A 27,326-nucleotide genomic window follows, 5' to 3' on the forward strand; every position below is an offset into this window, starting at 1 on the left:
CCCTCCCCCCCCCCCCCCCCCGCCATCCCTCCCGCCTTCTCCCCCCCCCCCCCCCCCCCCAAAAAAAAAGGGAAATTCAGAAACTATAGAGGTTTGGTTAGCATTTTCTTGTTTCTACTCCTCTGTCCTAGAAGAAGCACTGATGATTGGGGTATTGTTTATTCTGGTTTTGTTTTCATTACTAATTAAATGTTTTTGCACGTATATATCCACCCCCCGCATAACAATTTGGCAAACTCAGGTTGTGTTTCTTATTCTGAAACGAGATAGGTGGTGATTTTTTTTTTTTAAATTTATTTTTTTTCCCCCCCTTTTCTCTACCACTCCCATTCTGTGGTCTCTGTACTGGGGTGTAATGTTTCACGGGATGGCCATTATTTTCCCTAGGCCCCGAAGAGTGCTGTTCCAGCGGGTTTGTATTAACGCCCTTTTATACCACTGAAGGAATAATTTGCGTCTTGGCGTTCCCACTGTAAGTTTTAAGTCTTTTATGTCGTCTTGAGGTGACTTTCCTGTACGTGGGAAGTTGCATAGTATCTTTACAGCAGCCCAATGATGACTCACGTTTCGCTTTGCTTCTTCCCCCCCCCTCTAGCTCCCCCCTACCCCGCCTTCCCCGGCTGCGTTTCAGGCGGAGCCACAGGGAAGCAGGGATCGCTCCTGCTCCCGTCCCTTGTAGGAGCTGTAATTTTTCCTGCAGCTGCCCAGGCGATAGTAGTTTCACTACCAAGGACAATCGCCTTCGCACTGGCGATTTTATTTTATTCTTTTATTTTTTTTTTCCTCTTTAATTTTTTCGGTAGCGCTGGGACGGGCCCGCGCTCCCGGCGTTGGGTGGCGGTGTTGGCCTGCGATGCCCAGCGAGATCCGCCCTTCCCGCTTCCCATGGCTCCCTTACCTCGCTGTCTTGCTTTCTGAGATGATTAACTTGCACTTCAGGGCCTTTGAACTTGATGTAGTTAAGTTACTGCAATTTTATATATATTTTTTTTTATTCTTCTGTTTGCTTAGACTCCGGAGGCCGCCGTATGAGTAGCTTATAAGGGCAGTGTGTTCATGAAGCTGGTATTATTATGATTTTTTCAGTTCACTTTAGTGCTGTGTACTTGCCAAGGTTTGCACATGGCACTTCTAAGTTTGAGGTCTGAAAATAATGAGGCATAAGTCTATTTACACTTGTTTTTTAAAGTATATTTGTCATTAAAGGTCAGGTTAGTTTGGGGAGACAATGTGTGTTGGGCAAGTGTAATCTATTTGCCTTTAAATCCTTGTTTGAGGGCAGTTGGTGGTGCTAATTGATTACTGTGAAACCATAGTGGTCTTAAATAGCTTTTTTTTTTTGTAAAGAGGACAGAATAGCTTACTTACTTCAACAGGGTAATGTAAAAGTTTCTTCCTGCACTTCTAAATTGATGAAATTGGGCATTCGTTATTGAAATTTTATTTTTTTCATAACACTAGATGTTCCACTTGCTGTTGATGTAAGGTGACTTCTTTGCTGTTAGGACTGTAGGATGAATGAGGAACATGTGGTGCTCCAGATCACAAGTCTGTCATGCAAGATGAGGTCGAGTATTACCAATTCTAAGAGGTTTTTAAAACAGCTTGTCCACTTACTGGTGGCTCTCTATACATACAACGCTGTATTTCAAAGCATGGCATAGACATTATGTTAATTGCAACAGCACCAGACCTTGGATGTTTTGCTCATGATCGGTTCCAGCATTCCTGTCTCTGGTGGTGACTGCCAGCATCTGCTGCTTCAAAGAGAAAATGAAAAATATATTTGGAAAACTCTGGTTTGCATCTTGCTTGTGTATTCTGCCCTATGCAGGCGTAGGTGTTACACATTTAAATGTTAGATCCGAGTTTGCTTCTAAATTCGGGGCCTAAATGTTGTCATACAGGAATGTGTACCACAGGCTTATGTGTATTCTCAAGAAAACCATCTTTATTTTTTATTTGCTGCATTTTTAGCGGTTTGTTGGTTACCCTTTCCTCTGCTGAGGAATGGATATGTAGAGCACTTAATGCTACTTACCATCTCTTCCTTGTACCTCACTGAAGGTCTTGCGGGTTGAAAAAGGCCTGAAGTAATTAATCCCTCCCTGTTGACATGGCTGTTTAATTGACCAGTGATAATGGCTTATTTACCAGAACTGCTGAGCCAGATGAATTGGAGTGACAAGCGGGGAATACTGGGGGTGGGGATCATTATTTCCAGTGTAGGTGACCAGTGTGGATAATGAGGGCATAACGAATGTAGCTTCCACTGGATGTGCTGTATTTTTCCTTTCCTTGTGATAGTTCAGCTCCTGCATCGAGTGTACTCTGCTGACCATACCGAAAGAAAAGATAAATGAACTGGGAGGGCTAAACTCAACTCTCTGTTGTGCCTGAGAAGAGAAACTCACTGTGAAATGCCACCCTCAAAAGTTTCTGCCTCTCATAATCAGAAGGGGAAGGATCTGGAGGGAGTAGGCATACGGAGGGTTGAGTTGGCAGGCTTGATAACGAGCGGGGAGGAAAAAAAATAACAAGTTTTCAGTAAACAAGTGTGAAATTGTTATCAGCAAGGTTAATGTAATTTGTCCCAAAAAGATTTTGGCCATCGAAATAGCACTTTTGCTTTTTTTAAAGTTTGCAGCTATTTGTAGTGGTTTAATACCATTCATTAATTCCACTTCATTGAAGTGGAAAACACAGTTACCAGTTTGAGTTACTGGTAAATCAAAAAGGTGAGTCTAGCAACAAAATCTGTATGCCTTGACTCATCTGCAAACTGTATGGGGTTCTAGTGAGAGCTGGTTGGAGAGCATGGAGAGTGACTTAGAGAGAGAGAGGGATGTGTCGTCTTTGAAGGCTGACCTCAACTGTGCATTGTAGGGACCTCAGGTACAATGTCTATAAGATCAGTGATAAATTAACTCCCAAAGACTGTTGTAAACTTTGCAACACCAGGGAGTACCCAGAAGATGTGTACTTTTCTTTTGGATCTCATTAGAATAAAAGGCTTTTGCACTGAACTCAGAATTGTTTGCTGCTTGTCTTGGTACTGTGATCAGATTTACCTCATGTTGGTTGGGACTGACCTCTCCTCCTACAATATAGACCTTGTGTTTTGGGGTGTTCAGTTCCACTTTTCCCCCAAATAACTGCTTTCCTTAGCCTGTGAGAAGCAGTGGATGAAAAAAGTAAGGACAGTGAATTCTGAGATGTTTTAGAGGAGCAGGTAAGCTGGATGCAAAGTATTAAGAGTTGGATGATGATATTTTGCTGGTATTTGTTCTCCTCAAAAATGTGAAATATTTGGCAAAGTTGAAAAATTGGAAGAGTGCTGTTTGTGTTCAGGCTTTTGGGTGAATTTCAAGCAGTAAATTAATTCCCCATCCTGAGGGTATTGCTACTGGTAGATATTTGCTAGCTTTACTGGGTTAGCCTGGATGTTCATCTGTGCATATGTGAGTTTTAATCAATGCATCTCTTGTACTTCCCTTGTACTCAGTAGTGACTTGAAATAATGACAAGATTATTTAGCGTTGTATAGTTTGGTGGCTCTGCTGCTCTGTGACTCAGTCTGGAAATCTGCTTTGAACTTCAGCTGAAGAGATGTGGAAGAGAGAAATGTTACTTGTCAAGTAGAGCTTTGAAAGTCTACTCTTGGGTGTTAGCATGGTGTGGTGGTTTTTGGTGAGCTCAAACACCACCCCCCACCCACCTCCACCCCCCCACCCCCCCCCCCCCCCCCCCCGCAAAATGAGAATAGTTATTGCTCAAAAAAGAAGTTTTGAGAGTAAAGCCATCTTTTGGTTCCTTATGCAATTCAAACTTGGTAATGAAGTATTGAAAACCTATGACTAAAATTGCAGTAGCCTGTCAAAGTAGTCTTATGTGAGAAGAGAAATCGGTAATACTTGTGTTTGTGAGTGATCTTTGTCAGTATTTTAGTTTGTTTTATTCTGTGACTGCAGTAGAAAAGTTATTAGTGATCACTGTTTTTATCAGAGCAGCAGATTGTTTGCCACTCAAGGTATTTCACGGGATCTGGTAGTGTGGATAATCTGTTTCTTTTAGGCAAATCCTTGGAGTTATCCTTTATTCTAGGCTTCCTGTAGAGTGAGATTTTTCATAGCTGTGTTTGTTTCAACACCAAATACTGACAGATACAAAAATGCAACAATAAGACTACTGGTATTTTAGCGTTTCCTTGCTTTGGCAAGCTTTTATTTCAGTTTGTCTTTAGTTCAGCAAAAGGCCTGCAGGAGGAGCTTTTGGTTTCCAGGAAGAAAAGGGATGGTCTGACCTGTAATCCTGCAGGTAGTTTAGACAGGGGGTTGGGATGTTTGTCTGAAGTCCTTGCAAAGAGGTAGCAGCAGGTTATAACTTCGTTGACTGCGTGTGAAGCGTGTGAGGTGGAAGCCAGGATGTAAAATTATTTGAACAAAGTGGAGATCCTGAGATCCAGGGAGGCGAAAAAGTTCAGAAATAAAAGATGTGAAGTCCTCTGTTCAGGTAAGAATAATTGAATGCACAAATGCAGGATGTGGGGCATGTGAATAAGTAGTGGGTTATTTTGGGTCTGAAGCTGAACGCGAGCCAACATACGCTACAGAAAAGGCAAATGCTGTCCTGCAAGTTACAGTCCTACAACTTGCAACAGAAAAAATGACATATGAGGATCCACCTTGACCTTTATTTTTCAGTTGCTGCATAGATCTTTGTGTTTCATTAGTCTTTGTTAGCAAATAGTGGTAATTTAAATGTCTTTGTTGGAGGAGAACTGTTTGACTTTGAGCTCTTTGCTGAGGTTCATGATTCCTTTCTTGAAGCTGTTTGTTTCATCTTGGCTATGTGGGAACTGCTTTCTTTATTTCCATGCAGTGAGAACGTGGCTTGATCTGTCCACGTGTGAATCCAGTTTTAGTTTTCAAGCTCAGTGATTTGATTCTTTTTGAGTAATAATTACTGCTTTTTTCATGTATGATTTGTTCTGTTCATAGGCTGTTAAATATTAGCTCAATAATCAAGCGAATCTCCAGAAGACAAGGGAAACTTGCAAGTTTTAATTACTTGGTGTTTAATTAAAACTCATTTTGTCCAGCCTTTTAATTAGGAGCGTGGAATTTATAGTCGGAGACTCTCAGGCATCTCCTCCAGAGGTGGGATTGACAGTTCTCAATTGTGTTTGGCAGCTTCATTGTGGGTAATCCAGCCTAACTGCAGTCCCTGCTGGAAAAGCAGCTCTGCTTCTGCTGTAGCCACACGGTCTCACCGCCGTTCTGGAGGCAATTAACTTTTTGTGGATACTGAATTCATTTTCCAGTGTTTCAACGTGCTGATTTGAGTGGTGCCACAGGAGATTTAAGTTCACCAGATCAAATATGCCTGCAAGTCAAGAGGGAGAGCAGGGCTATATCCCTCTTTGCCTGCAGTCTGATTTGGGTGTGAACAGAGGCCCTTTCCAAGCTCCTCCATCCTACAGGGTAGAACTCACAGCAGACGTCCCGTGTGGGCCATACAGGGTTCAACATGTGTTTTTAACAGCATTGCTGACTTAAGCAGCTGCTTTCCCTGGTTGCTGGATTGCAATGTCCTGCTGTGCTTTCATCACTTGGGTGCAGTGGGGCTGCACAGTGAACAGGCTCAGGGAAGAGCCCGGCTGAGATGATGCTCACTCATGTTCGTTTGTTGGGCTGGGTTCATGAAGTGGGGTACTGTTCAGCTGCATGAATACGTGTCTCCTCACAGCATAAGAGCTCTGGTGCAGGGGTAGGAGTAAGTAGCAGAGAATGGGAACCACTGTGTGTTGAATTTAACTCAAATGAGAGGAAATGGGAAAGAAAATGAGACCTTGGACACTAAAAGAATGGTATTCTTCTGGAAGTACCAAGTCCTAAAATAAAGTGCTTCTTTGTTTTGGGCCTTCGACCTTAGAAAGGCTTGCAAGTGCACTTTTCTTGGAGAGGGGGGAAAAGGCTTCTTTTTTTAATAAATTATATATTCTAAAGAGAAATACCATACATCTCATTGTCTTCCCACTGAGCCATGCTTTTAAAGAGGCTCTGTTTTCAAACTTTTTCTACTGCAGCAAATAGTTTAAGCCAGACAATCTCAAAAAGAAAAGGGCTTAAAACCTCAGATGTTGCTGCATCATGGCTTTTTTGTTTTACACTCACTGTCCTTGGAGGAAAAAAACCCCACCTTATGGCAGCAGTCAAGGGAGGAACATTTAATCTATGTATGAAGCAAAATGTAGACATCCTGTAATGGATCAAGCTGCAGGCAGCACACAACACATTTTAGATTGCTGATCGTTGTTTTGTCTACAGAATCCAGAACAATGTGGAGATCACACTTTCAGTTTGAACTCAAGTGAGTTTGAAGCCCATGAGAGATTCAGAAATAGTAGAAGGTTGTAAACAAATTTCCAGTAATCGTTTTGAGTCTTATGCTATGTGTTCTTCAAAACTGGGTAAATGTTTGGCCAGGGGGAAGTTTTTGGAGGGAAGGGAATGTTCCCATCATGGGGGGAAGTGCAGTAAAACAGGTATTTTAAAAGCTTTAATAGTGTTGACAGCACTATGCTTGCTTGTTTTAGCTGCTATACAGGAGAGGTCAAAATAACAAGGGCCTTCCAGATCTCAGGCTGTTGAGAAGGACCTCTGAAGAAACCAAGCCTTTTCAGTGCTGAACTACACTCACCAGTCTCTAGATAAATACGGGTGATTCATTTGGTAGTTTTCTAGTAGTGTGGTTACTTGCACTGTGACGCTAAAATGATTTGTGGTTGGCCCTCAGAGGGATTATGAAAGGAAGATTATTATGAGAACTTTGGTAGTCTGTATCCCTTTTGAGACAGTGAGGGTTACAGCTGATGTGAGCTTTAATAGTAGCAAAGATTTGATGCTCTTGCGAGAATCTTAGCTTAGCTTGTGGTCCAAACCAGTTGCAGAACATTGCTTTTTAAGTCAGTCAGTTTGCTTTTTTAGGCAGAGGAGCCTCTGCATTCACTAATGAACTTGCGAACTCAACTGTTGAGATTGAAGAATTTGTTAGATTAGCAGCCACCCTTCTGTCTCCTTGCAAGATGATGTGATACACATTTGAAAGAAGAAAGAAACCCCATAGACACTTTTGGAAGTGTGTCACTTGTACACTTGGGGATGAAAAAAGAGAAAGAATGCAAATACTGCTTTCTTGTCAGCTAGAATACCTGAAGTATAGATGATGTGTGTGGTAGCTTCAGCAGGCGGGACTGCAGTTTTGGCTGCTGTCAGCAGAGGCAGCTGCTTGACTGATGCCGTGTGGGAGGATTGCAGCAATGAATTTTCCTGTACAAGGGAGAATGGAGACTGAAGGTGAGCTGGCCAGGACTGAAGAACTACCTGGGTTGATGAAATGACACAAAAAATTGGAAATTTCCTTCTGCCCATAAAGTCAGGGGCAGTTTTTAGGGTCTGTGCAGGCTTTTGGGTTAAGGGAAGGAATGGAATGTGGGTAGATGTCAGCTAAGTGGGTAATGTGGAGAGAATTTGAAGCAGTAAAGGGAACAGAAGTGATTGAGTGTCCTGTGAAATAGAAGAGGTGTATTCAGGGAGATGAGTAAAGACAACTAGGAATAAAAAAAGTGAAGCAGAAGAGACAGCACATGTCTCTTCTACATGTGCATACATGTTTTTGTTTCATGCTTACCTACATACAAGTTGTTTGGGATTCTTGAGAATTGAGGCAGTACTCCTTTGGCCTTGGCTGACAATACTTGTAATCTTCTGATGTTCTTGCATTGTGGTGCTGGAACAAAGCTTGTTCTGGTAGGGCATAGTTGTTTGGCATGCTGTTTTGAGTTTGTCAGTTGATTTAGTGATACCACAGCTGTCCCCATGGCGACAGGAAATCCAATTCTTAACTTCATTCTTTCAGAGTTCCATATAGTGACCTCCATAATACCCCCATTAGACTCTCATGACTAGTTTGCAGATTATGATCTGCAGAATCAGTATTTCCATATACAGTTCAGAGATCCTATGACCAAATCCAAGGACATTCGTATTAAGGTCATTTGGCAACTTCTTTCACTAAAGATGGTTTTCTGGCAGCGTCCTTCCCCTAGACATTCCCCACAGGGATGGGAAATCACATAACCACAGTGAGAACAATAGTAAGCATGCATAGTTAACCGGGTATGGTTTGATAAACAGTATTCCTTTTCCATGGAAAGGCTTAGATACCTTGAACTTGCCCACAGAAGAGCAGTGCCAGTGCTGGAAAGAGCACATAGGAGAGATGGAAAAGGGACAAGCTGCAGAACAAGAAATCAGGCCAATTCCTAATCACTGTCTCAGTTCATAATCTCATTTTGGTCGAAACAGCTTGATTTCACTCAGGAGTCTGGTACTTCCTAGAACAGATAAAACATTTCCCAGTTGGAGTAGCAATTTGGTTGTGTTCTGGGAACTCAAGGATGGTCCTGGATACGGGCTTGTTAAACAGTGGCTTGATGACTAACAACTCTGGTTCAAATAAGCATGAATTTCTTTTCCACTATGAGTCTCAAAAGCAGTGTTTAAAAGCATCAAACAATAGTGAGCTGATGAATCAGTCTCAACACACAAAGGCTCATTATAAGCAGCAGGCAAAAGGCTTAATGAATGTGGAGTAAGAAACAGATCCAGTGATTTTAATCCCAGAGAAATACATCCATCATTGAAGCTGGTAGAGAAACAGTGTTGATGATGGTGAGAGGTTTTTCTGTTGATAGTGGAGGTATGTGGTCCCACACAGTGTTTGAGACCTTGGAATCTTTTTTTTTTCTTGCAGATAGTTCTGCCTTGACTAAGGATTTTATTGTTTTTAATGCTGCTTGTGTGACCCCATTTACAGGACTCCTCTCAAAGGGCTGCTTCAGTGCTGCACCAGGAGTTGCTGAAAATGAGAACACTGTCTATGAAAAGGTTAAGACTGAATTGCAAAAAGTAGTTTATTTGGTATACTCTATAGTGATATGTTTCAGCTGACTTGTTCTGAAATGTAGAATGAGCTAGTTTTGTAACCAGAGCAGTTTCCCATTCCTTCAGCCTGAAGTCACATTGTACTTTGTCACTCTGCAGGTATCATGACGTTTCATATCTGCTGTCTTTTCAAAGCTGCTGACCAAAGTCCTTTAGGAATTTGTATGACCTAAAGAATAGCCATCATGTAGGTAGAAGATTGCTCCTTTAAGACAGTAACCTGTTCCCTTAACTCTTTTCTGTAAGGACTCTCATTTAGTGGCTGTTAAGAGATGAGAATGTCCCAGCAGTGTTTGTTACTTTTCTGTTTCTGAAAGATGGGGTTAGTCTGGTATCTCACCTACAAAGGTAACCTTTGAAGCTTTATTTTATTGTGCAGTCTGAACAATGTACTTTCATACAGCAAGGATGTCACAAAGCTACTCATTAAAACTGATAGTATTTACTGAAGTGGCTTTTGTATACTAATTACTAATTAAGTAAGGTTTGATAGACAGTTACCAAAAGAACCAACACCACATTGACAACTGTTCGAATAGTTTATCAAGATAAATGTGACTGGTGTGATAAGAGGTGATTAAACTTTGCCCATTCTCAGGGGAGGGATACAGAAATATGGAATATGCAGCTGTTATCTTAGTGGGTGCTCTTGAGCAAAATAAAGTACTCTTACACAAATAAAATACAGGCAGTTGGCTGCTTTGGCAATAAGAGTCATGGTAGGGTGATGTCCTGGGTTCACCTAGGATACAGTTAATTTTCTTTCTAGCAGCTGGTTAGCGTTGTGTGTGGGAGTCAGGGTGGGAGCAGTGCTGATAACACAGGGATGTTTTAGTTGATGCCAAGCAGCCAGGGACTTTTCTGCTTTTTGTGCTGCCCTGCTAAGGAGAAGGGGGCAGGGGGCAAGGGGCAACTAGGAAGCTGGGAGGTAACCCAGCCAGGGCAGGTGACCCGAATTGGCCAAAGAGGGTGTTCCATACCATGATGATGTGCTTGGTATAGAAGGGGGCTGGTGGAGGAGAGGTGCATGGCTGCAGGACACGTGGCTTGGCAGTGTTCTGGCTTTGCAACAGCTCTGGGCTCTACAGTCTGAGTTGTGGGGTTCGGTGAGAGACTGCATTGTGTATCATCACTTTTGTGTATTTTGCTTTGAAGTCCTCTTATTCTTAATTCTCCCTCCCTGTGCTGTTCCAGTAAACTGTCCTTATCCCAGCCCTCAAGGTTTGTCTCTGTCTTCCCTTTTGTCTCCCCCGGCCCTGCCAACCTTTGTGTGTGTGTGTGTGAGTGGGGATGTGAGTGACCAGCTGCGTGGTGCTCAGCTGCCGGCTGGGGCTAAACCATGACAGACAATAGACGTTTCTCTGGTAGTTATTAAGCCTATGATCCTTTAGATATATAGAGGTTAAAATCTTCCACATGGACACTATTTTTACCCAGGTGAGCCTTCAAAAAATATATCACTCTGCACAATCAAAGCCAGCCAACTGAAAACAAAACAAAACCTTATACACCCCCCTCCAAAAACTGGAGACTAAGTACTGGAGGGATTAGTCAGTGTTCTCTATTTTATTAAAAACTCTTCTGTGGGATTAGTAATTAGTAGATCTGTCTTCAGAGTGGTAGAAGCCTTCAAGAGTGTTTCAGAAAGATGGGAGAGGCACTCCATGTAGGTACTGCTGCAAACGAAAGACTGCAGTTTGTGCATCAGTAGAGCCCCAACTTGCAGCTGTCACTGGAAGACAAGTCTAAGGTGGGACCTGTAGTCAGGAAACAGAAGCATGGTAAAACAATGGGTATCCAGAATGAATTTCTCATTTCTTTTAGGCATGGCTTTTTATATCGATTTTGTCTCAGGTCTTGTGTAGCTTGACAGCCTGGAAAAGAATGTAAAAGGAAAGCTTTTGGGAAGACTTGACACTTCCATAAAAGCTGACTTAGACAAAAGTGATAAGTTACCAATCACAGTATTCTGTTTTCTCATATGGCATAAATACTGTCACTTGTTGGCACTATAGTACTTGCCAGTGATGTCATCCACTCATATTTGCTATTTTCTTTTGTAGTATGTATTAAAATTGTGTAAATTTCCAAGTGAGCTGTACTAACAGGGAACTAAGTTTAAAAACAGATCTATTGTACTAATAAGCAATTATTAAAAACTGGTTAGTTATGTAGTTGCTTGAGCTCCTAGACTTTATGAGGACCTTACTTGTCTAACTTCCTGCCGAAACAAGGATCTCGTGATCCTGTGTGCAAGGGCCCCATGTGTTCGCATCTATCTCCGGTCCAAATTTTTCTGGCCTGTTGTCTAGTGTGAACAACTGTGGCAGGTAAGGACTTTGAGACAGGATTGTTCAAGAAAACGCAGTTCCAAGTTTTATGAAAACAAATAGAGAATAGAAGCAAATAATTCTGTTCATGTCATTGGGGGGCAAAATTTGCAACTGTGAGTTTTACAAGAAGACACAGGAAGAGAAAACTTAGGAATGCCCGTGCTTTGGGAGGTGCTTCCTTTGGCATTTGCACCTTCATAGGCAGCAACTTGAGTTATCTACAAGATGTGAAAAAGTTATGGTGTTGTTAGTGAGCTGTTATAGGAAATGAATATCAAAGTCTTGGAACAGTAAGCAGGGTAGTTAAGGGTGTTAAGAAAAAGAGTGTCCTGGTTTGTTAAATTAGTTTAATTTATTATTTTTGATCGTGTTTTTGTTTCTATACTAGAAGGTATTGCCCTCTCATCAAATCTGTGCTTACAGATGAGAACTTCCTCATAATGCCAGTAGTATTTCAAATTCCCATTTGGTTTCTGATGGTTTTATTTTATTTTAAACAATAACAAATGGAGAGAAATAAAACTTCCCTAGCTTAACAAGCAGGTGGACAAATGGTGTGGTCTGAACTGTTGGGGATGACAGTATTAGCTTCACTCAGTTGTTTTCTTTTGGGAGTTTGGAAAATGATGTAATGACCTTAGTGGATGAGTTAAGTAGCCAGACTGAAGTAAGCCCTTAGCATCTGGGGAAGGATTTAAACCATGGCTGTGGTTTTTGTTTTGTTTTGTGTTGTGGGGTGATGGCTTTTTTCTTTTCTTTTTTTTTTTTTTTTTCCCAATCTGTATTAGTACTTACCTTTAGAGGCTTAGTTTTGCATTTTGAGTTGTTTTTAAGAGTCTCCCTCTGTGACATCCCCCTTCCTCTCTTCTTTGGTCTTTTTGTTCTTAAGGCATTCTGTTTTATTTCTTACAGCAGGTTAGAAGTCCGGTAGAGGAGGGAAGGCTTAAAGCCTTACCAGTGCCTCTTTCAAAGGAACTTTGATTTTCAGTTAATAGCGAGTTAGACCTCTAGAGTCATCTTGTAAAGAAATCAGAACTGCAGTCCTATTACATGATCCAGAGAGGAGGCAAAAGCTTCTGCCATCTCCTTAGTCTTCATAATTATTAATTTGAATTTTAATAATTTGTAGTTGAAAACACATTGGTTTAGTAATACTGATTTACTTTCTGTTTCAAGATAAGCACTGAAAAATCTGAACTGCTGTGGTATATATAAATGTATTTGATCTATTCCAAACATATTCTGTTAACTTTGCCTTAATGAAAGCATTCAAGGAATTATCAGCTCCCTAATTGGAACTCTATTTTTAGGTAAAGATACAGTCTTTCAGTATGCTTGTGTATATATGTCTAATTTCTTCAAAATACATTGTGAAGAATTCTTTAGTGATCTGTTTTGTGTATCTAATGCTTTTGTTTCGACAGGTAGCATTACTGGGATTAGATGTTTTATTTGCCTTTGTCAACAGACTATCAGGACGCTTTAAATCCTATATAGGAACTGGTAAGTGAAATATAACTTTCTTTTTCTTAAGACCAAAATATGACACCCTGCCCCCTTCCCCTGCTGCAGCTGAAGTAGAATATGTTGAATAAGATTTATAAGCTAATTACAATACATTGGTAGGCATCTTGCTGCTGTAGTTGGAATTTAAATAATTTTATAATAACTTGTACATATTCATTTGTCATGCAGTCACTGATTTCTAGCTGTTGGTTGGGATTTATTAAAGGTTCCAGGAATATCTTTTTGGTAATTAGTTGTTTGCTATTTAGTTTCTTGCCACTCCCATACTATGTAATGGCTTACCACTCCCCAAGACAGTCATCTAAAAATCACATTGGAACCTAAGTGTTACCTTGAACTTGTGTTAAAGATTGAAGGTTTTATTTGCAAATCACTTTAATTAGAACCTTATGTCTGCTGAGGCTTGTGGTCTCAGAGGACTCAGTGGCCCATGTCCTGTTAGATAACTGGACTGTAGCTTTTGGTAGCCTGAACTTTTTATGGGATGAAAACAATACTAACTGTTATTCTTGTGTGATATGTTTACTCAATTTAATTTCTATTTAATGATGTATGTGTGCCTGAGTAAAAGCAGTTGTTCTGGAAAGTATGAGCAAACTATGCACCTCAATTCATTTTCCTGCTGTCCTTTGAAAGAGGTAATTGTAATGGCATTAACATTGGTGTTGTATCACTGGCTATTTTTAACTGAAGTTTCTAGCTAATTTCCCTTTCAAAAATTTGTGTAAACTAGCTTGTTCCCACATTTCCATCTATCTCATTGTTTGACAAAATGTGAAGCTTCCTCTTCTTTATATCTAGCTCACGAGTTAGGAAATCAGCAAAATTTGAAGGTTTAGGAATATAAAAGATAGTTCATGTCAAGTTACTAAATTCATTGGAAGTGTGTTTCAGGATGCTGTGGAACTGTAGAGTGCGACAGGACTTGAATTTTGCTGCAGAGGGTTTTTCTTTGACTCACAGGTACTTTTTCTAGTGGGCAGCTTTCCAGCCACTCTTCCCCAGGCCTGGAGCATTGCATGGGGTCATTATGATGCAGGACCCAGCACTGAACCTTGCTGAACCTCGCATGGCTGGCCTTGGCCCATCGATCCAGCCTGTCCAAACCCTCCTGTAGAGCTGTCCTACACTCAGGTAGATCAGTACTCTTGCCCAAGTTGGTGTCATCCGCAAACTTCATGAAGGAGCACTCAACCCCTTTGCCCATATGGTTGGTCAGGGTATTAAACAGAGCTGGCCCCACTACTGAGCCCTGAGTCACACCACTTGGGACTGGTTACCAGTGGGATTTAACTCCATTCACCAGAACTCTCTGGGCCCAGACGTCCAGCCAGTTTTTTACTCTGTGAAGAGTATGCTTGTCCAAGCCATGAGCAGACAGTTTTTCCAGGAGAATGCTGTGGGAGTACTTTCAGTTCAAGTATTAAATGTAACCTCTTTGTTAATCTGAATGATGAGATTTGCTTAGAAGAATGAAAAAATAAGCTTCCCTTCCCCAACTTCTGCAAAGTTTCTATAGTTAAGCATGTAAGAACAAGTTCTATGTGAACTTTAATTTTAGCTTCCCCCCTCCCCCCCCCCCCCCCCCCCCCCCCATCTTTGTTAATGTCCAGTTAGGGTCGTTGTTTTATGTGAACATAGTTAATGAGGTTGGCAATCATGTATTTGCAATTCCTACAAATGATATGAGGAATAAAGATAGATCATGGTATCGAGCCTGAAAATGATGGGAAATGTGGAAGCAAAATACTTCAACCAAGTAATAAAGCTCTTAAAGCCCCAGAGGAAGAGTCCTAGTAGTATTTTCTGTGGTAGGCATTTACTTTCTTCCATTTTGGTCATACCTGAGTGTATTGCTTTTCAAAGACAAGCATAATATAATTAAATTGCCTGGAAAATTTCTTCCTTAGCAGTTATTGTAGTAAGTTATTGTGGGTACTTGCGTTCTCACTGAAGATCAGGGTTGTACCATGACTACAGCGAAGGGAGATGTATATGTAAAATACCTCCCTACTCACTTTTCTGCCTTTTTTTAAAATATAATGACTCCTGTCGTCTTGGTGAAGTTTAATTTTTTTGTAGCTGCGTTTTGTCATGAAATACCTGGAACCTTGAATATGTTTTTGTCTTAATGAAGAACGTTATGTTTTGGTGACCCTGAGATGTTTTTATCCGTGATTCAGAACTCAGTAAACGGTGGAAGTTTAATAGCATATTACCCACCTAGAACATGGCAAAAGATACTTTCCCTCCTGTTTAATTTCCTGTTCAGTTACGATGAGGATAGATTTCTTTGAGAGCAGAGGAAAATAACTCATGTGACTGAATATTCACTCCCATGAGCATTACGGGCTTTTTGCTCAGGAGCAGGAAACATGAATGCTTTATTATTGTTTCCATCTTTCCAGCATGTATATATGCCATAAATTAGGTTTGGGCAAAAATCAATGCAGTAGTTGTAGGAGAGATGCTTTCCAGTATTCTGGGGAGCATGTTAGTGATCTTTGTATTGAAGTATAATGTCTGATAAGAGACTTAATTCAGTTTCCTAGGCAACAATCTAATGTTGCAGCAACAAGGTGTTAGTTACCCTTTTATGATTAACCACATTGCTTGCTCTCTGCAGCTGGCATCAGTGTTCTGGGCATTTGGACACGCAAATTTGGATTCTGTCTTTTAGTATTTCCATCTAAGATGCCCTAGAAGTACTTTGCAGGCAATAAGTATCAGGGTATATGTTAGTTCATAAGGCTGTGGCTATATTCAGGAAAAAATAAATCAGATGAAAGACCGTTTGAGTGTTACATCTTTCACTGTTTAAAACTACTGCTTGTTCTGTGATTAAAAGAGATTATGTAAGAGTACATAATTACCCTGTCACAGTCTCTTTTCCCCGGTGATGGCATTAATTATTAAAATATTATATGTTAAAAACAAAAGAGAATATTTGAAGTATGGGAGAATGTGACTGGATGATAGAGGTTCTGGGAAAAGTCTCATACTTGTAGTTTTGCTTTCTAAAAGGATCAAATGTTATTTTGCCCTCTCATCAAAGGAATGGGAAATAAAAAAAATAACAAAGGTATAGGGAATATTTTTCAATTTTAATCTGGTATTACATTACAATGAGTTGTTCTGCATATATGGAGCTGTCTGTTGGTGCATGACATAATCATGTTGTCAGTCACATGTTACAAAGTATATTGTAGTTATCTGCAAATTAAAAGAAAAATACTTGACACTTAAAAAACCCACCCAGATATGCTTTATATGTGTATGTATGAATATAGATAAGCATTTTACACATAACCCCCCATATGTAAATGTGTGTTTATGTGTGATAGCAGTTTCAAATTTTTCTTATTATAAAAAGAAGCCAGTGGGCAAAAATAACATTGGAAGATAGTTGTGGTGCTGTATACTAAGATGTGAAGCCAATTTGAAGTGTTTAAATTCTTTCCCAGGTGGCTTCTAGAAGTGGGGGAAGAACCCTTAAATTAGACTCTCCAGAATAATTTAAATGCTCTTTCAAATTTATTGTCATAATTAAACTTCCAAGTATGTTGCTGATTTAGTTTAAAGCAGTTGTAAGGGCTTGCAGTGTGCATTAATTTTTTGAGTGAATTGGGATTAAAAGTGTTTGGTACAAGAATTTGGAAATACTTGTTTGAATAAGACTGCGTTTAGATAAGTAACACCCAAGTTCTTAATTTTTGCCTTTTTCTCCTTATTAATGATTGAAGCATTTGGATAGAAAAGACTGTTTAATCAAGATGGGACTATTCAATAAGTGAATTAAAGATAAATGCTTTCCTCAGCACTCTGAAAACCAAGAACTGTTTTTGCATGAGCTACTGTGGATATATAGCATGTAGAAAAAGATTTGGCCTTCGCTTTTAGGGACTGACTTTTTTATTAATTTAATTTAAATGTTGACACTAATAGCATGGTCTACTGTAGGATTCCAGATTACAAATGCTTGCAGAATACCTAAACATAAAACCTGGCATAATTTGGGGACCTTTAAAATAACCTGACCTGTGTCTCTGCTTCAGGACTGAACTCAGATGTTAAAGAAAACTTTGAAATTAAATCAAATAGTTCGATGAATTGAATTCCTCAGATAATGTAAAGCAGACTTTGCTCTTTATGTGGAAGAAGTCTTTTCTCAGAAAGATGTTGTTGCATCTAAGTGCAAGTCAAGTGTTTTGTCTGACATCGCCTTTTCATTTTACTGATCTCAGGCAAAACTGTTACATGTGTTGTAGGATTTTCTTAAACAGTATAATGCTGGATATTTCAGACTTCTTTTTAGAAGCATTTAGAGGAGACTCCAGTACTTGTAACTTTTTTTTTTCCTGTGGAATTGATGCTTTGAATTGTTTTTCACATTTAATGAAAAGAATAACTTCCTGCAGCATCTCAGAAAACTCTTAAATTTTCTTTGGTCTCCTCCATAGTTAATTACCATAGCTAATTGTTACGGCTGATTTAAGATGGGATTTTTATTTTCTTAATCTTGGTGACAGATTCCCTAAAGCTTTAGTGAAGAAATAAATAAGAATCTGTGCAGCCTTTTAAAGCTCTTTCTGTCCTGGCTGAATAGCTCTGGAATTTGTTGGTAGTGGAATGACTCTTACCTGAAGTGATCCACGCTTGAGTGATAGTCTGTGATTCAGGAGTACCATCTGCTTGCTGTCTGTGGGACGCTTCACTGTATGACACCTAGAAATGCAGTGCCATTCCACAAGAGTAGGGGAAATCCTAGTCTTCCTTGATTTCCTTTTGGTTCTAATTTATATTAGTTCTGTAAAAAACTAAGAGGTAAAAAAATTGCGGAAGATGACATTAACATTTGCTCTCAGCCTTGTAGTTTTCTCGCTGGTCTAACACACTGCTTGAGCCTGTTTGGACTTGAAGGCCAGCTGGCTTTGGCCTTAACTCTTGCATTTCCTGGTGGTAAAACAACTACTTGAATTCGATAAATGTTTATGCTTTCTTGTGTTAAGACCCCGAAAAGTTCCTAGACGTATCATATAAAAAGAGATGCAAGGTTTGAGATGGCTTTTGATTAAACTTACTGTGGACTGGACTTTATCTTGAGGAAGGGAGCAGCAAGGCTCTCTGAGAGCTTCCTAATGATTCCTTGCTCAGAAGTAGACCTTGGTGCATGGGTCTGTCAGGAGACTCTGGGTTTCCCTCCTGTGCACCCTACCAAGAACAGACACTGCTGTAATTGGAGAGGCAGCAGTTTCTGCTCCTCTGTTCCAATAGCAACAGCTTCATGCTGTTGCCTGAGCTGGCAGGGTTTCTGAGAAAACTGGGAAGAGATTTCTGCCTTGATTTAATCTGCTTCTGTCCTCAAAGCCTTTTCGTTTCATGTCTAAGGCAAGAAGTCAGACTTTTTAGTAACAGAATTTTATCAACACTGATGATGTTTCCTCAGTAAAGATTCTTGTTTGCTTAATGCTTTTCTGTAAGCCTCTGCAGTAGACCAGACATGAACCAACATTATATAGTTCATAGAAAGGGGTATACATGAGAGGGTGTACCTAAAATGGGCATTTACAATGAAGCGGGTGTGAGTGGTCAAGAAAGAATGAATAGAGGAATCTGGGAGCAGCACTACAAACTGAAAAGCTCTGTGCTTTTGTCATAACAGAAGGAACTCCGGTTAAAGTTTAACAAAAGGAAGTTGTTTATGCTACCTATGGCGTTCTTTGCTGCAGGGGCTCATGCATTTAAGCTGCTCAGGATTTTTAAAATACATTGGGTGCCATTGTAGGCACTGACTTCTGTGATGTACTTGTTTATGATCTTCAGTCTGGGTAGAGGAAATTAAATATTTAGTCTCTCAAGGCCGTATGTGCTCTGACTGTTCAGGCTGGCTTTGGCCTTAACTCTTGCATCTCCTGGTGGTAAAACAACTACTTGAATTTGGTAAATGACACTTTGTTTAGGTTACTGTGGCAAGTGAAGGAGGACAAACAATGGACAAGGGACTGATGGGATAATAAACTGTTAGGAACTAGTAGAAAAGTAACTATTATGCAATCAGAAAGGAAAAAGGCATAAATAGCAGCTCAGTGTTCTATGGAATACTTTTACTAACACTTCTAAGTTTTCCTCAGTAATCAAAACTTGTAAAATTGTGGTGCTACAATGTAGAAATCTAAACAGGTAAAACTCAGGAGTGGCTGGTAGTGATAGGAAACTTGGAAAATTTGCTGAAAATGTGGTGAAAAAGCAAATTTAATAGGATATAGTGCTTCTTGGCTCTGCAGAAAATAACCAGGAACTCGAAAAGGAATCAGTGTCTCCTAAATTTGAGGTAATGTTTCTCTGGATATCAGCAGAAATAAATGAGAGGAAAAAAGTTGTCATCTGCTGCTAGGTTTTCCAAAATACCTTTGAAATAATTAAAGTAACTAGGCAACAGAAGCAGTAGGATGGGTAAGGTTAATATAAAACAGCAGGAGTGCGTGACTCCATACGGAATGTGACAAAACATGTACTGCACTGGATAACTTACGAGACTACCACTTTGAAGGCTGCCTTCCTGCCTGGTCCTACTTCTCCTTCCTCACCTTTCTTTTAACTCCAGCATCTATTGGAGGTCATTTAATTTGCAGACTGATGCCAGAAACAACTAAATGCATGTATTTGCACTGCAGCATAAAGGACAGTAATTGGATAACGCTGGTGAGAAAGCACAGGAAACTGAAAGGAGAAGTACCAGCCAAAATAATCGCTCAGTTGTATTTGGAATGAAGTTGGAGCACTGTTCTTCATGGTGTATCTTCTGGCCATCCATTCTTATGTGCTAGTGCTCTAATCTTCTAAAGCAGAGACTTAGTTTTTGGTAAGGGGTGCCTTCGTATTGCAAGTATTACATCAGCTGTTCCTGGTAGGACAAGAAACCTGACGAAAGCTTGTCAAGATAAAAATCTCTTTATAAAATCTTAGGGCACAAACAACAGCAGATACTTCCTAAGGTGTCAAAACCTCCACAGGCTGTTCCTGTTTGCTCTGTTCCATGAGCACTTAGGTCATGCTTTTGATGGACACGTATGTATCAGCTTGAATATCTGAGTATGTCCTTGGTTGACCTTGTGAACAGACAAATAGCGGTACCAGGGGTGGCGTGGGCTGTGAAGGGGTTGGGATAGCGAGTAGCCAGAATTGCTGCTTTCTAGTGACACCACTGGCTTAACCTGATGTAAAAGCCTGTGCTGTACTGTCATCTCTGATGCACAGCTGTAATTGCTGCGTCTGAGTTCAGTGAGGTTTCCTATGAGAAGTCAGAGTTGCTTGTGCTCTGTGGCTTTGGCTGGGCAGGACTAGAGAGGAGCAAGGAGAGGCCAAGAGGCTTGGAGTAGGGGAGGGAGACAGATGATCAGCAAAACTGGATGCTGATTTGGACCCAAGTGTCTCAAATGTCAGAATTTTTAGATAGGGACATGTGTTACCCATTAGTTCATGAAAAAGACAGGTAACACAACTCTGCTATTTTTCACTATAGGTCTCCCAAGACACATCTAACATTTGAGAAAAAGTGATGAAGGCATTAGGAATTCTGATTTAAATTAGTTTGGTTGAAAACCACTTCTGCTTGAGCTTTCTGAAGCTTCATCAATAGACAACCAACTTCAAATAATTCCCTTTCGGAACTTGTTCTGATAGAGAAGATGAACTACCAATCTGAAAACCAGCTGGTGGTTGCCAGCTTTCAACAGCCTAATTGCATTTGTCTTGTGCAAACTGAATATATTGTGCCTTTTATGGGGTCTTAGAGAAACTTAAAGGTAACTAAATCACTCTTACAGAGATTTAGGGGGAAGAAAGTCAAGCCTGCAGACATCTAGGACCTTTAGCAGCTCCCACAGCAGGTTGTCCCTCTGTCAGAGCTCCACAAGTGACAAAGGCTGCTGTGTTCAGTAGCTACGCACACTGAAATCTGCAGGCTGTGTCATAGCTTAGTTTAACTCGATGACTTCACCTCTGTTCAGCAGCTTCTAGAGCTGTTCTCTGTGCTTGCCTTAGTGAGTTCAACGGAGCCCTGGTATCTGTGGCTCCGTCAACTGACTCAGCGTGCTAATTAGTCACAAAGGAGCTGGTGTTCCCACAGGACTGGCACTCGCTGTGTTTCCCTCTGCTGGAACAGCTTCACAGTGGCTCTGTTTCCCTCTCTGTAAAGCAAGAGTTGCCCAACAGTCAGGTTAATGTAGCAGACCTCACTGGTAACATATGGTATGGAGGAAAAGGTCAGTTTAGGAGTGCTGGAAGTAGTAATGAAAAGTACTGTTGGGAAGAAAAAGCTTAACTGGAAAGTATCTGAGTGGTTAGAGGTGTAGGGGAGATGTCAGCTGTGCACTCTCAAAACTCACTTTTCTGTGTTCACAGAACGGGAAAAAAAACTCCACCCAAAACCCCAGCCCAAACCCTGCACCAAACAAACTGTCAAGGCAAAAAAAAACCTGCACCCCAATAAAATAACAACAGAAAACTCTCAAACCAAACTGAAACCAAACTGTAGGCAGATTGTAATAATTTACTCAGAGGAGAAAGGAAAGAGAAGTTAGATGAAAAATACAAAAATTTGTTAATGGCAGACATGTCAGTGGAATATCCAGCACCAGTAGAATAAAATATTCATATTACAACAATTTGAAAGTGTTCAGATACAGCAGGAGGGGGAAATGAATTTCAACAATGTATTTGTCCAGCAATAATCATGGTACAGAAATGGCTGCAGCTTTTAATGCAGGGACAGGGGACTGAGGAGACCTCCTGAGTTACTGGTTCTGTTCCCTTCCTTTTGCTGGCAATGCTATTGTTTAGCTATTACTATAAAAAAATCCTTATGTACTGTTAAAATTCTTTGAAATGTAACCCTCAAAAGATAGGGTGATACAGTTAGTTCTTCTGTCAGTTAAAGAGGAAACTTCCAGCAGTCAGCAGCTGAGAGACGACATCTCGGGCATTCAGAGATGTAAAAGCAAACTCAGCAAAAGGTGATTTTAGCTGTTACTTTATCTCTTTTGTTGTTCTTGTTGAAACATGAGCAAGTCTCTAAAAGACTCCAGGTAAACATTATGCTACTTTTAGAAGTTTGGAATAGACAGCATGGTAATTGCAGATTTAACCCCAGCTTAACTAGAGTGCAGGAGCAGGGAGATGGCCTGGGTATTGGGGTTAACTTCCACCTAGATGATGTGACTGATATTTGCAGCTTTGGGAAACTGAATCAGGTCAAAGTTGGAAAAGACCTTCAAGATTATCAAATCCAACTCAGCCCTACACCACTGTAACCACTAAACCATCTCCCAAAGTGCCACTTTTACCTGTTTTTTGAATACGCCCAGGGATAACCACTCCACCACCTCCCTGGGCAGCCTGTTCCAATGCTTCACCACTCTTGGTGAAGAAATTTTTCCTAATATCCAACCTGAACCTCCCACGGTACAACTTGAGACCATTTCTTCTTGTCCTGTCACTAGTCACTAGGGAGAAGAGGCCAACACCTGCCTCACCACAACCTCCTTTCAGGTATCTGTAGAGAGTGATAAGGTCTCCCTTCAACCTCATCTTCTCCAGGCTGAACAGAGCTGTTGACAGGTAAATGTTATTGCTAGCACCTGACCCTGCTTTTTCTAGGTGGTGCTTCATGTGCAAGTACAAACTTTAAAAGTGCTGTCTTACTGGGGGTGACATCACCACCAGTTCCATGTCAGTTGTACCTCCTGAGGGAAGGTGACCCACCCACTGTCATCAGCCCTTGTTTTGAAGAACTGGCACCAAAAGCACTTGTCGGGGGGAAGAAGAATCTCACAGAGCGTGTGCGTAGGTCCCAGATAGAGGGCTGGGAACCAGTATAGCTGGATGTCTTGTGCTATGCTGGTCTAAGCATTCATCCAGATAACTTTGCTAAATATTGTAACATCAATTTGTTTATCAGATGTAATTAAAACTTCTCTCTGGAGAAGCAAATGAATAGAATTGCTGAGTCCTCTCATTTTGAGTGAGTTAGGATTTTAAGGATGTGAAATTGTCAGCTATCGTGCAATTTTAGTTGAATATTATTCAAGGGCACTTGTTTTAAGATAGTAACTTTTACTGGTAGTTGCAAGTAAGGCCAAGTTCACAGGAGATATGCCGTGTGAACAGAAAGACTTAAAACTTTTAAAATTTTTGAGATTAAACGGCAAAATCACATTGGTTTGAAAATGTTTTTTCTTCCTACCCCAGTTCTTTCTCACACCCTAAGTCCTAGCGTTATTTTTCAGAAAAAACAGATACTCAGATGGTGCAAGCATACTTTTTGTAGATGAAACTGAAGTCAGTTCACACGGTTTTTAAGACAGGAAGCTTTCTTTTTAGCCTGTTGGAAGATACTATTTCAGTCTAATATATCTCATAGATACATTTCTTCAATTTCTTTCTTGTAACATACTGTGAAATACATCTGAGATTTTAAAATATTTCGAGCAACTGAAAAATCAGATGTATCTTAAATCTATTTCAAGGAATATCTGTAATTATTAGAAAAATCTTCACTGGATGCTTATTTATTTATTTTTCCTTTCTCTTGTAGTTCTCCTGCCATTGATAGATCGTATGGGAGATGCCAAAGACCAAGTTCGAGAGCAAGCACAGAATCTTATACTGAAATTGATGGATGAAGCAGCACCGCCCATGGTATGATTACCTAATGTAGCTTCAGATGTAGGCCTCCAGTGAGCTGATGACTTATGCATGAGCTCAACTTTGAATATGTCACAATGTTATGGTGACTGTTAATGGTGTAAACGTTAAAGATGTTCTTAATGGATTGACACTGTTGCATTGCTCAGCGAAAGATATCTGGCACAGTGCAGTTCTGCAGTTTTTGTGTATCATAGCTAAGTATGATACTTCTACTCAGTACATTCTGAGTAGATGTTTTCATGTCATGTGGCAGGATTTTGTTAATTAAAGCAAGTTTGAAGCAACCTCATAGGTTTGAGTTTGCATAATGAGAATAAATAAGTTTGTTTAGCTCTGAATTTGCTTTGCGCTTACTTGATCACGTAGTAGTCCTGCAGTGGAGATGGTGCATTCTGACTTGGAAAATCTGACTTTCTGGTGTATGACAGACATGCTGTGTGAACCTTTAACAAACTGAGATTGGGCTAAGTTTCCCTCTGTCTCATTGTCTTAGGTTGAAGTCTGAGTTAAGCAAACCTTTTTACAGTTCTTCAGGGTTCCAAGTGTTAAATCTAGTAATATCTACTGTACGAGTCCGAAAAATGTGGGATTTTTGAACAGAATTGTATTGTTTCAGCAATGATGTTATTTGGAACTCTGGAAGACCCCGTTTGTCAATAGGAACTGTTATTGAAGTTTTTAATTTCTGAAGAAAAACTGTTTCTGAGGTCATTAAGTGCACAAGTTAATAGGAAATGTCTTTTATTTTGTTAATAAAAAAGATTCTTTTGCATGCTAGTTCCTGGCTTTGCTTATTCATAGATACAATTTTGAATGCTTGTGTGCAGGAAATAAGATTGGACAGACTTGATCTGCAGTGATAAGAGTGTTGTCAATTGCTTTATTTGCCTGATAGGAAAAACAGGTCGCATGTTAGGCAACTACAGAAACATTTATCTCCCTTCAAGCATGAGATATTTTCTCACATGATTTGGTTGCAGATCTGACTGGGATTTAGGCATCAAATAGTGTCATCCACAAAAATATGCCTTCAGCTTTTCATGAAATCCAGTGGTGTTTGTATTCGTTGACAAGAGACATCGCAGCCTGTTTTCATGCCAGAGTGCAAGTAGTTCGGGTGACGTGTTCCTGTGCCCAGGATGCTCTGATGTACCTGGCATGCAGACCTGAAAGTACCCCTACAGTAATAGCATTTGGGTTAAAGCACAGCAGAGCATCTTGGTGACAAGTGCAGTTGAACAATTGCTGATAAAGAGTATGGCACTAGTTGCTTCACGTGAGGCTGTCATCATGGAGGAGTTTCAGATTACTGGTCTGTCTGTGTCAGTTTCTGGAGGGTTGTTAGGTTGTACGCTGGGGTGACGGAAGGAAGCTTCCATACTCTTTGAAGGTTACCCACAGCGTAGGAAAGAATGCAAGGTTCATGAGGTTCAAGGAACAACATGTGTAAATTACAGGAGGGATGGCTCTTCTGGTAGGTCCCCTGGGGTAGGAGAAACCTGTCTTCGGGTGTCTGCTTCCAGTACAGCGTATGTGTCATGAAAAATTTGGATGAAAAGCATCAATCCTCTTCACAGCAGAAACCAGAACAGAGAAGTCTTTCCTGTGCCTCCAACACTGAAATAGAGTTTTAGGCTCCTTTGCTGCAGAGAAATGTCCCTTTGAAGAACTGGGTGGAATCCTTTTTTAGGGATAAGACCTGTAAGTTTTTTTTCCTGATGAACTCATTTGTCTGTTTGAGCCTTTTGCTAAATAATACTTAATTTGTCCAGTTGTCAGTTCCCTTTTCTTGTTTTAAACGTGTTTCTGTTCTGGATGGTGTTTGGTTTTTCTCTTTGTTTTTATGAGAGAGAAATAGATGTTGCTGGTAATGGGCAGGAGAGAATACAAATAAGAATATAGGTGGTATAAATGCATCTATATGGGACATTGAAAGGTTGACACCAATTGTTGCTAGCAGGCCATGAGAGCTGAAATTGCTAAAACAGCCATTTGAATTTCTGGTCAGAAGAACTCAGTTCTTAAAGTTCGCTTAATTTAGTGAAAATCTAAATTCCTCTTTAGCTGGATTTGTTTCAGTACAGTAACCTTCCTACCTGTATTTTTGTACACCTAGTAAGGAGATTTCCTTTTTTCCCTGTTTGTCCAGGACAGTAGGTTAACTGGAAGGATGTTTTCTTCCCTAAAATCCTGTTCTTTGTTGCTAAGCTGTGCAGCTTTGGCAAGCCCCATCCTGCTTGTCTAAGGTCTGTTTTCTCTAAACGTAATGAAGTATAAACCAAACAAACAAGAAACCACAGATGGGACAGAATGATGGAGCAAGGCTCTAATTGGAAAATTTTATGTCTGCTGTGAAGTGTGCTACCTCATTAATCAGGAGAATGCAGTATTCCCTGCTTTTACGCTGTCTGCTCGTGTTGATCAGTAGCTGTTTGAGTTTGTTGTGGTGGATTTCCCCCCCTGGAAAGCCAAACACGGTTGCAGTAATTTATATCTAACGTGTTGTAGCAGATTAGCATGGAGTCATTCTGTGTTGCAGTCGCACCTCTGGAGAGGTAGTAGGAATGAGGGTGGTGCTCAGACTGCAAAATGTGGGATTGCCAGTGTGCAGCCATCACTAGGCAACCTTCCCCGCGGATGCTTGCGGGCTGGCCCGGGCTGTCATGGCAGCGCTGCAGCTGCGGGAGTTGCAGTTTGAGTCTGTGCATCTGCTCTGAAACACCACCGAGAATCCCAAAGGCTCGTAAGCTGCTTCTTTACACTTTTTACACCGTAAGGTGCAGCTAAGAGAACGGCCAAGGAGATGGAAAGGTAAAAGGAGAAATGGAGGAGGGAGAGATTGAAGGCAGGCAATGAAAAACGAGTGCGCAAGAAGGTAAACGAGGGTTTAGCGAGCCAAGAGAATCGGACAACAAGAAGCGGCAGTGGCACAAAAGGAGGAATGAAAGCAGGACAGAAATGGAAGTAAAGTAATTGGAATCACTGGGCAAGAAATAACTGAAAAATGAAGAAATAAATTAAAAGCAAAAGTGGGGGAGAAGTGGACAGCAGGAGTATGAATAAGGACATGCTAAAATGGATGAGAGGGAATTTCGGCAGGGAAGCAGAACACGAAGCAAAAGAATATAGCAACTTCTGCTTGAGTCAGTAGTTTGTAGCGTTAATGTTTGGTCTGTGTTAACTGTAACAATTCTGTATTGTTTTTAAAAGCTGTTTCTCAAACAATACAAGTACTCAGATTTCTGAAGGATGTTTCTTTAGAAATTGCGTTTGGCATAGGAATAATCCGTGTTGTGTTCCATACTGTGCATTTTATAACTTAATTTTATCTGAGAAGTGCCTTTACTTTTTCAGTGGACCTGTCTTCTGTTGGTCTTTGGTTCTTTTTAACTACGATGAATGTAATTATAAAATATGTGTAGAATGACATTCTGCTGTGCTTCTGGTAATCACAGACCATTCTTCTGTTTTTCTAGTACATTTGGGAACGCCTTGCCGTTGGTTTTAAACACAAGAACTACCGATCCCGAGAAGGAGTGTGTTTGTGTCTTATTGCTACCTTAAACATGTAAGCTTTTTGTTTCTATGGAGACTTAATGATTCTGTCTTTCTTCTGAATGTCATTTTTCTCTGAAGCTAATACTTTAGGAACTCTGATCTGATCTAAGTAATAAATGGGAAAAATCAAAAAACTTCTGAGCTTTCTGAAAGAAAGACTAAAGCTATAGTGTTTTTTGTCTAATTTAAAAGT

At 40.4% G+C, this 27,326-nt stretch overlaps 1 protein-coding gene across 12 annotated transcripts in view; it reads left to right on the forward strand.

Moving 5' to 3' along the window:
- Positions 1 to 27,326, forward strand: part of CLASP2 (cytoplasmic linker associated protein 2) — a gene marked incomplete at its 5' end in the record, with an annotated part of 146,096 nt that overhangs the window by 420 nt on the left and 118,350 nt on the right. For all 12 annotated transcript variants that reach the window (XM_084279667.1, XM_084279691.1, XM_084279688.1 and 9 more), the window contains 3 exons: positions 12,766 to 12,844; positions 23,463 to 23,566; positions 27,052 to 27,143. In XM_084279667.1, the coding sequence (XP_084135793.1) occupies positions 12,766 to 12,844; positions 23,463 to 23,566; positions 27,052 to 27,143 (275 nt within the window). The remainder of the gene's footprint in view (positions 1 to 12,765; positions 12,845 to 23,462; positions 23,567 to 27,051; positions 27,144 to 27,326) is intronic.

This window comes from Gallinula chloropus, assembly GCF_964237585.1.
Source record: "Gallinula chloropus genome assembly, chromosome: 2".
Taxonomy (NCBI): Eukaryota; Metazoa; Chordata; class Aves; order Gruiformes; family Rallidae; genus Gallinula; species Gallinula chloropus.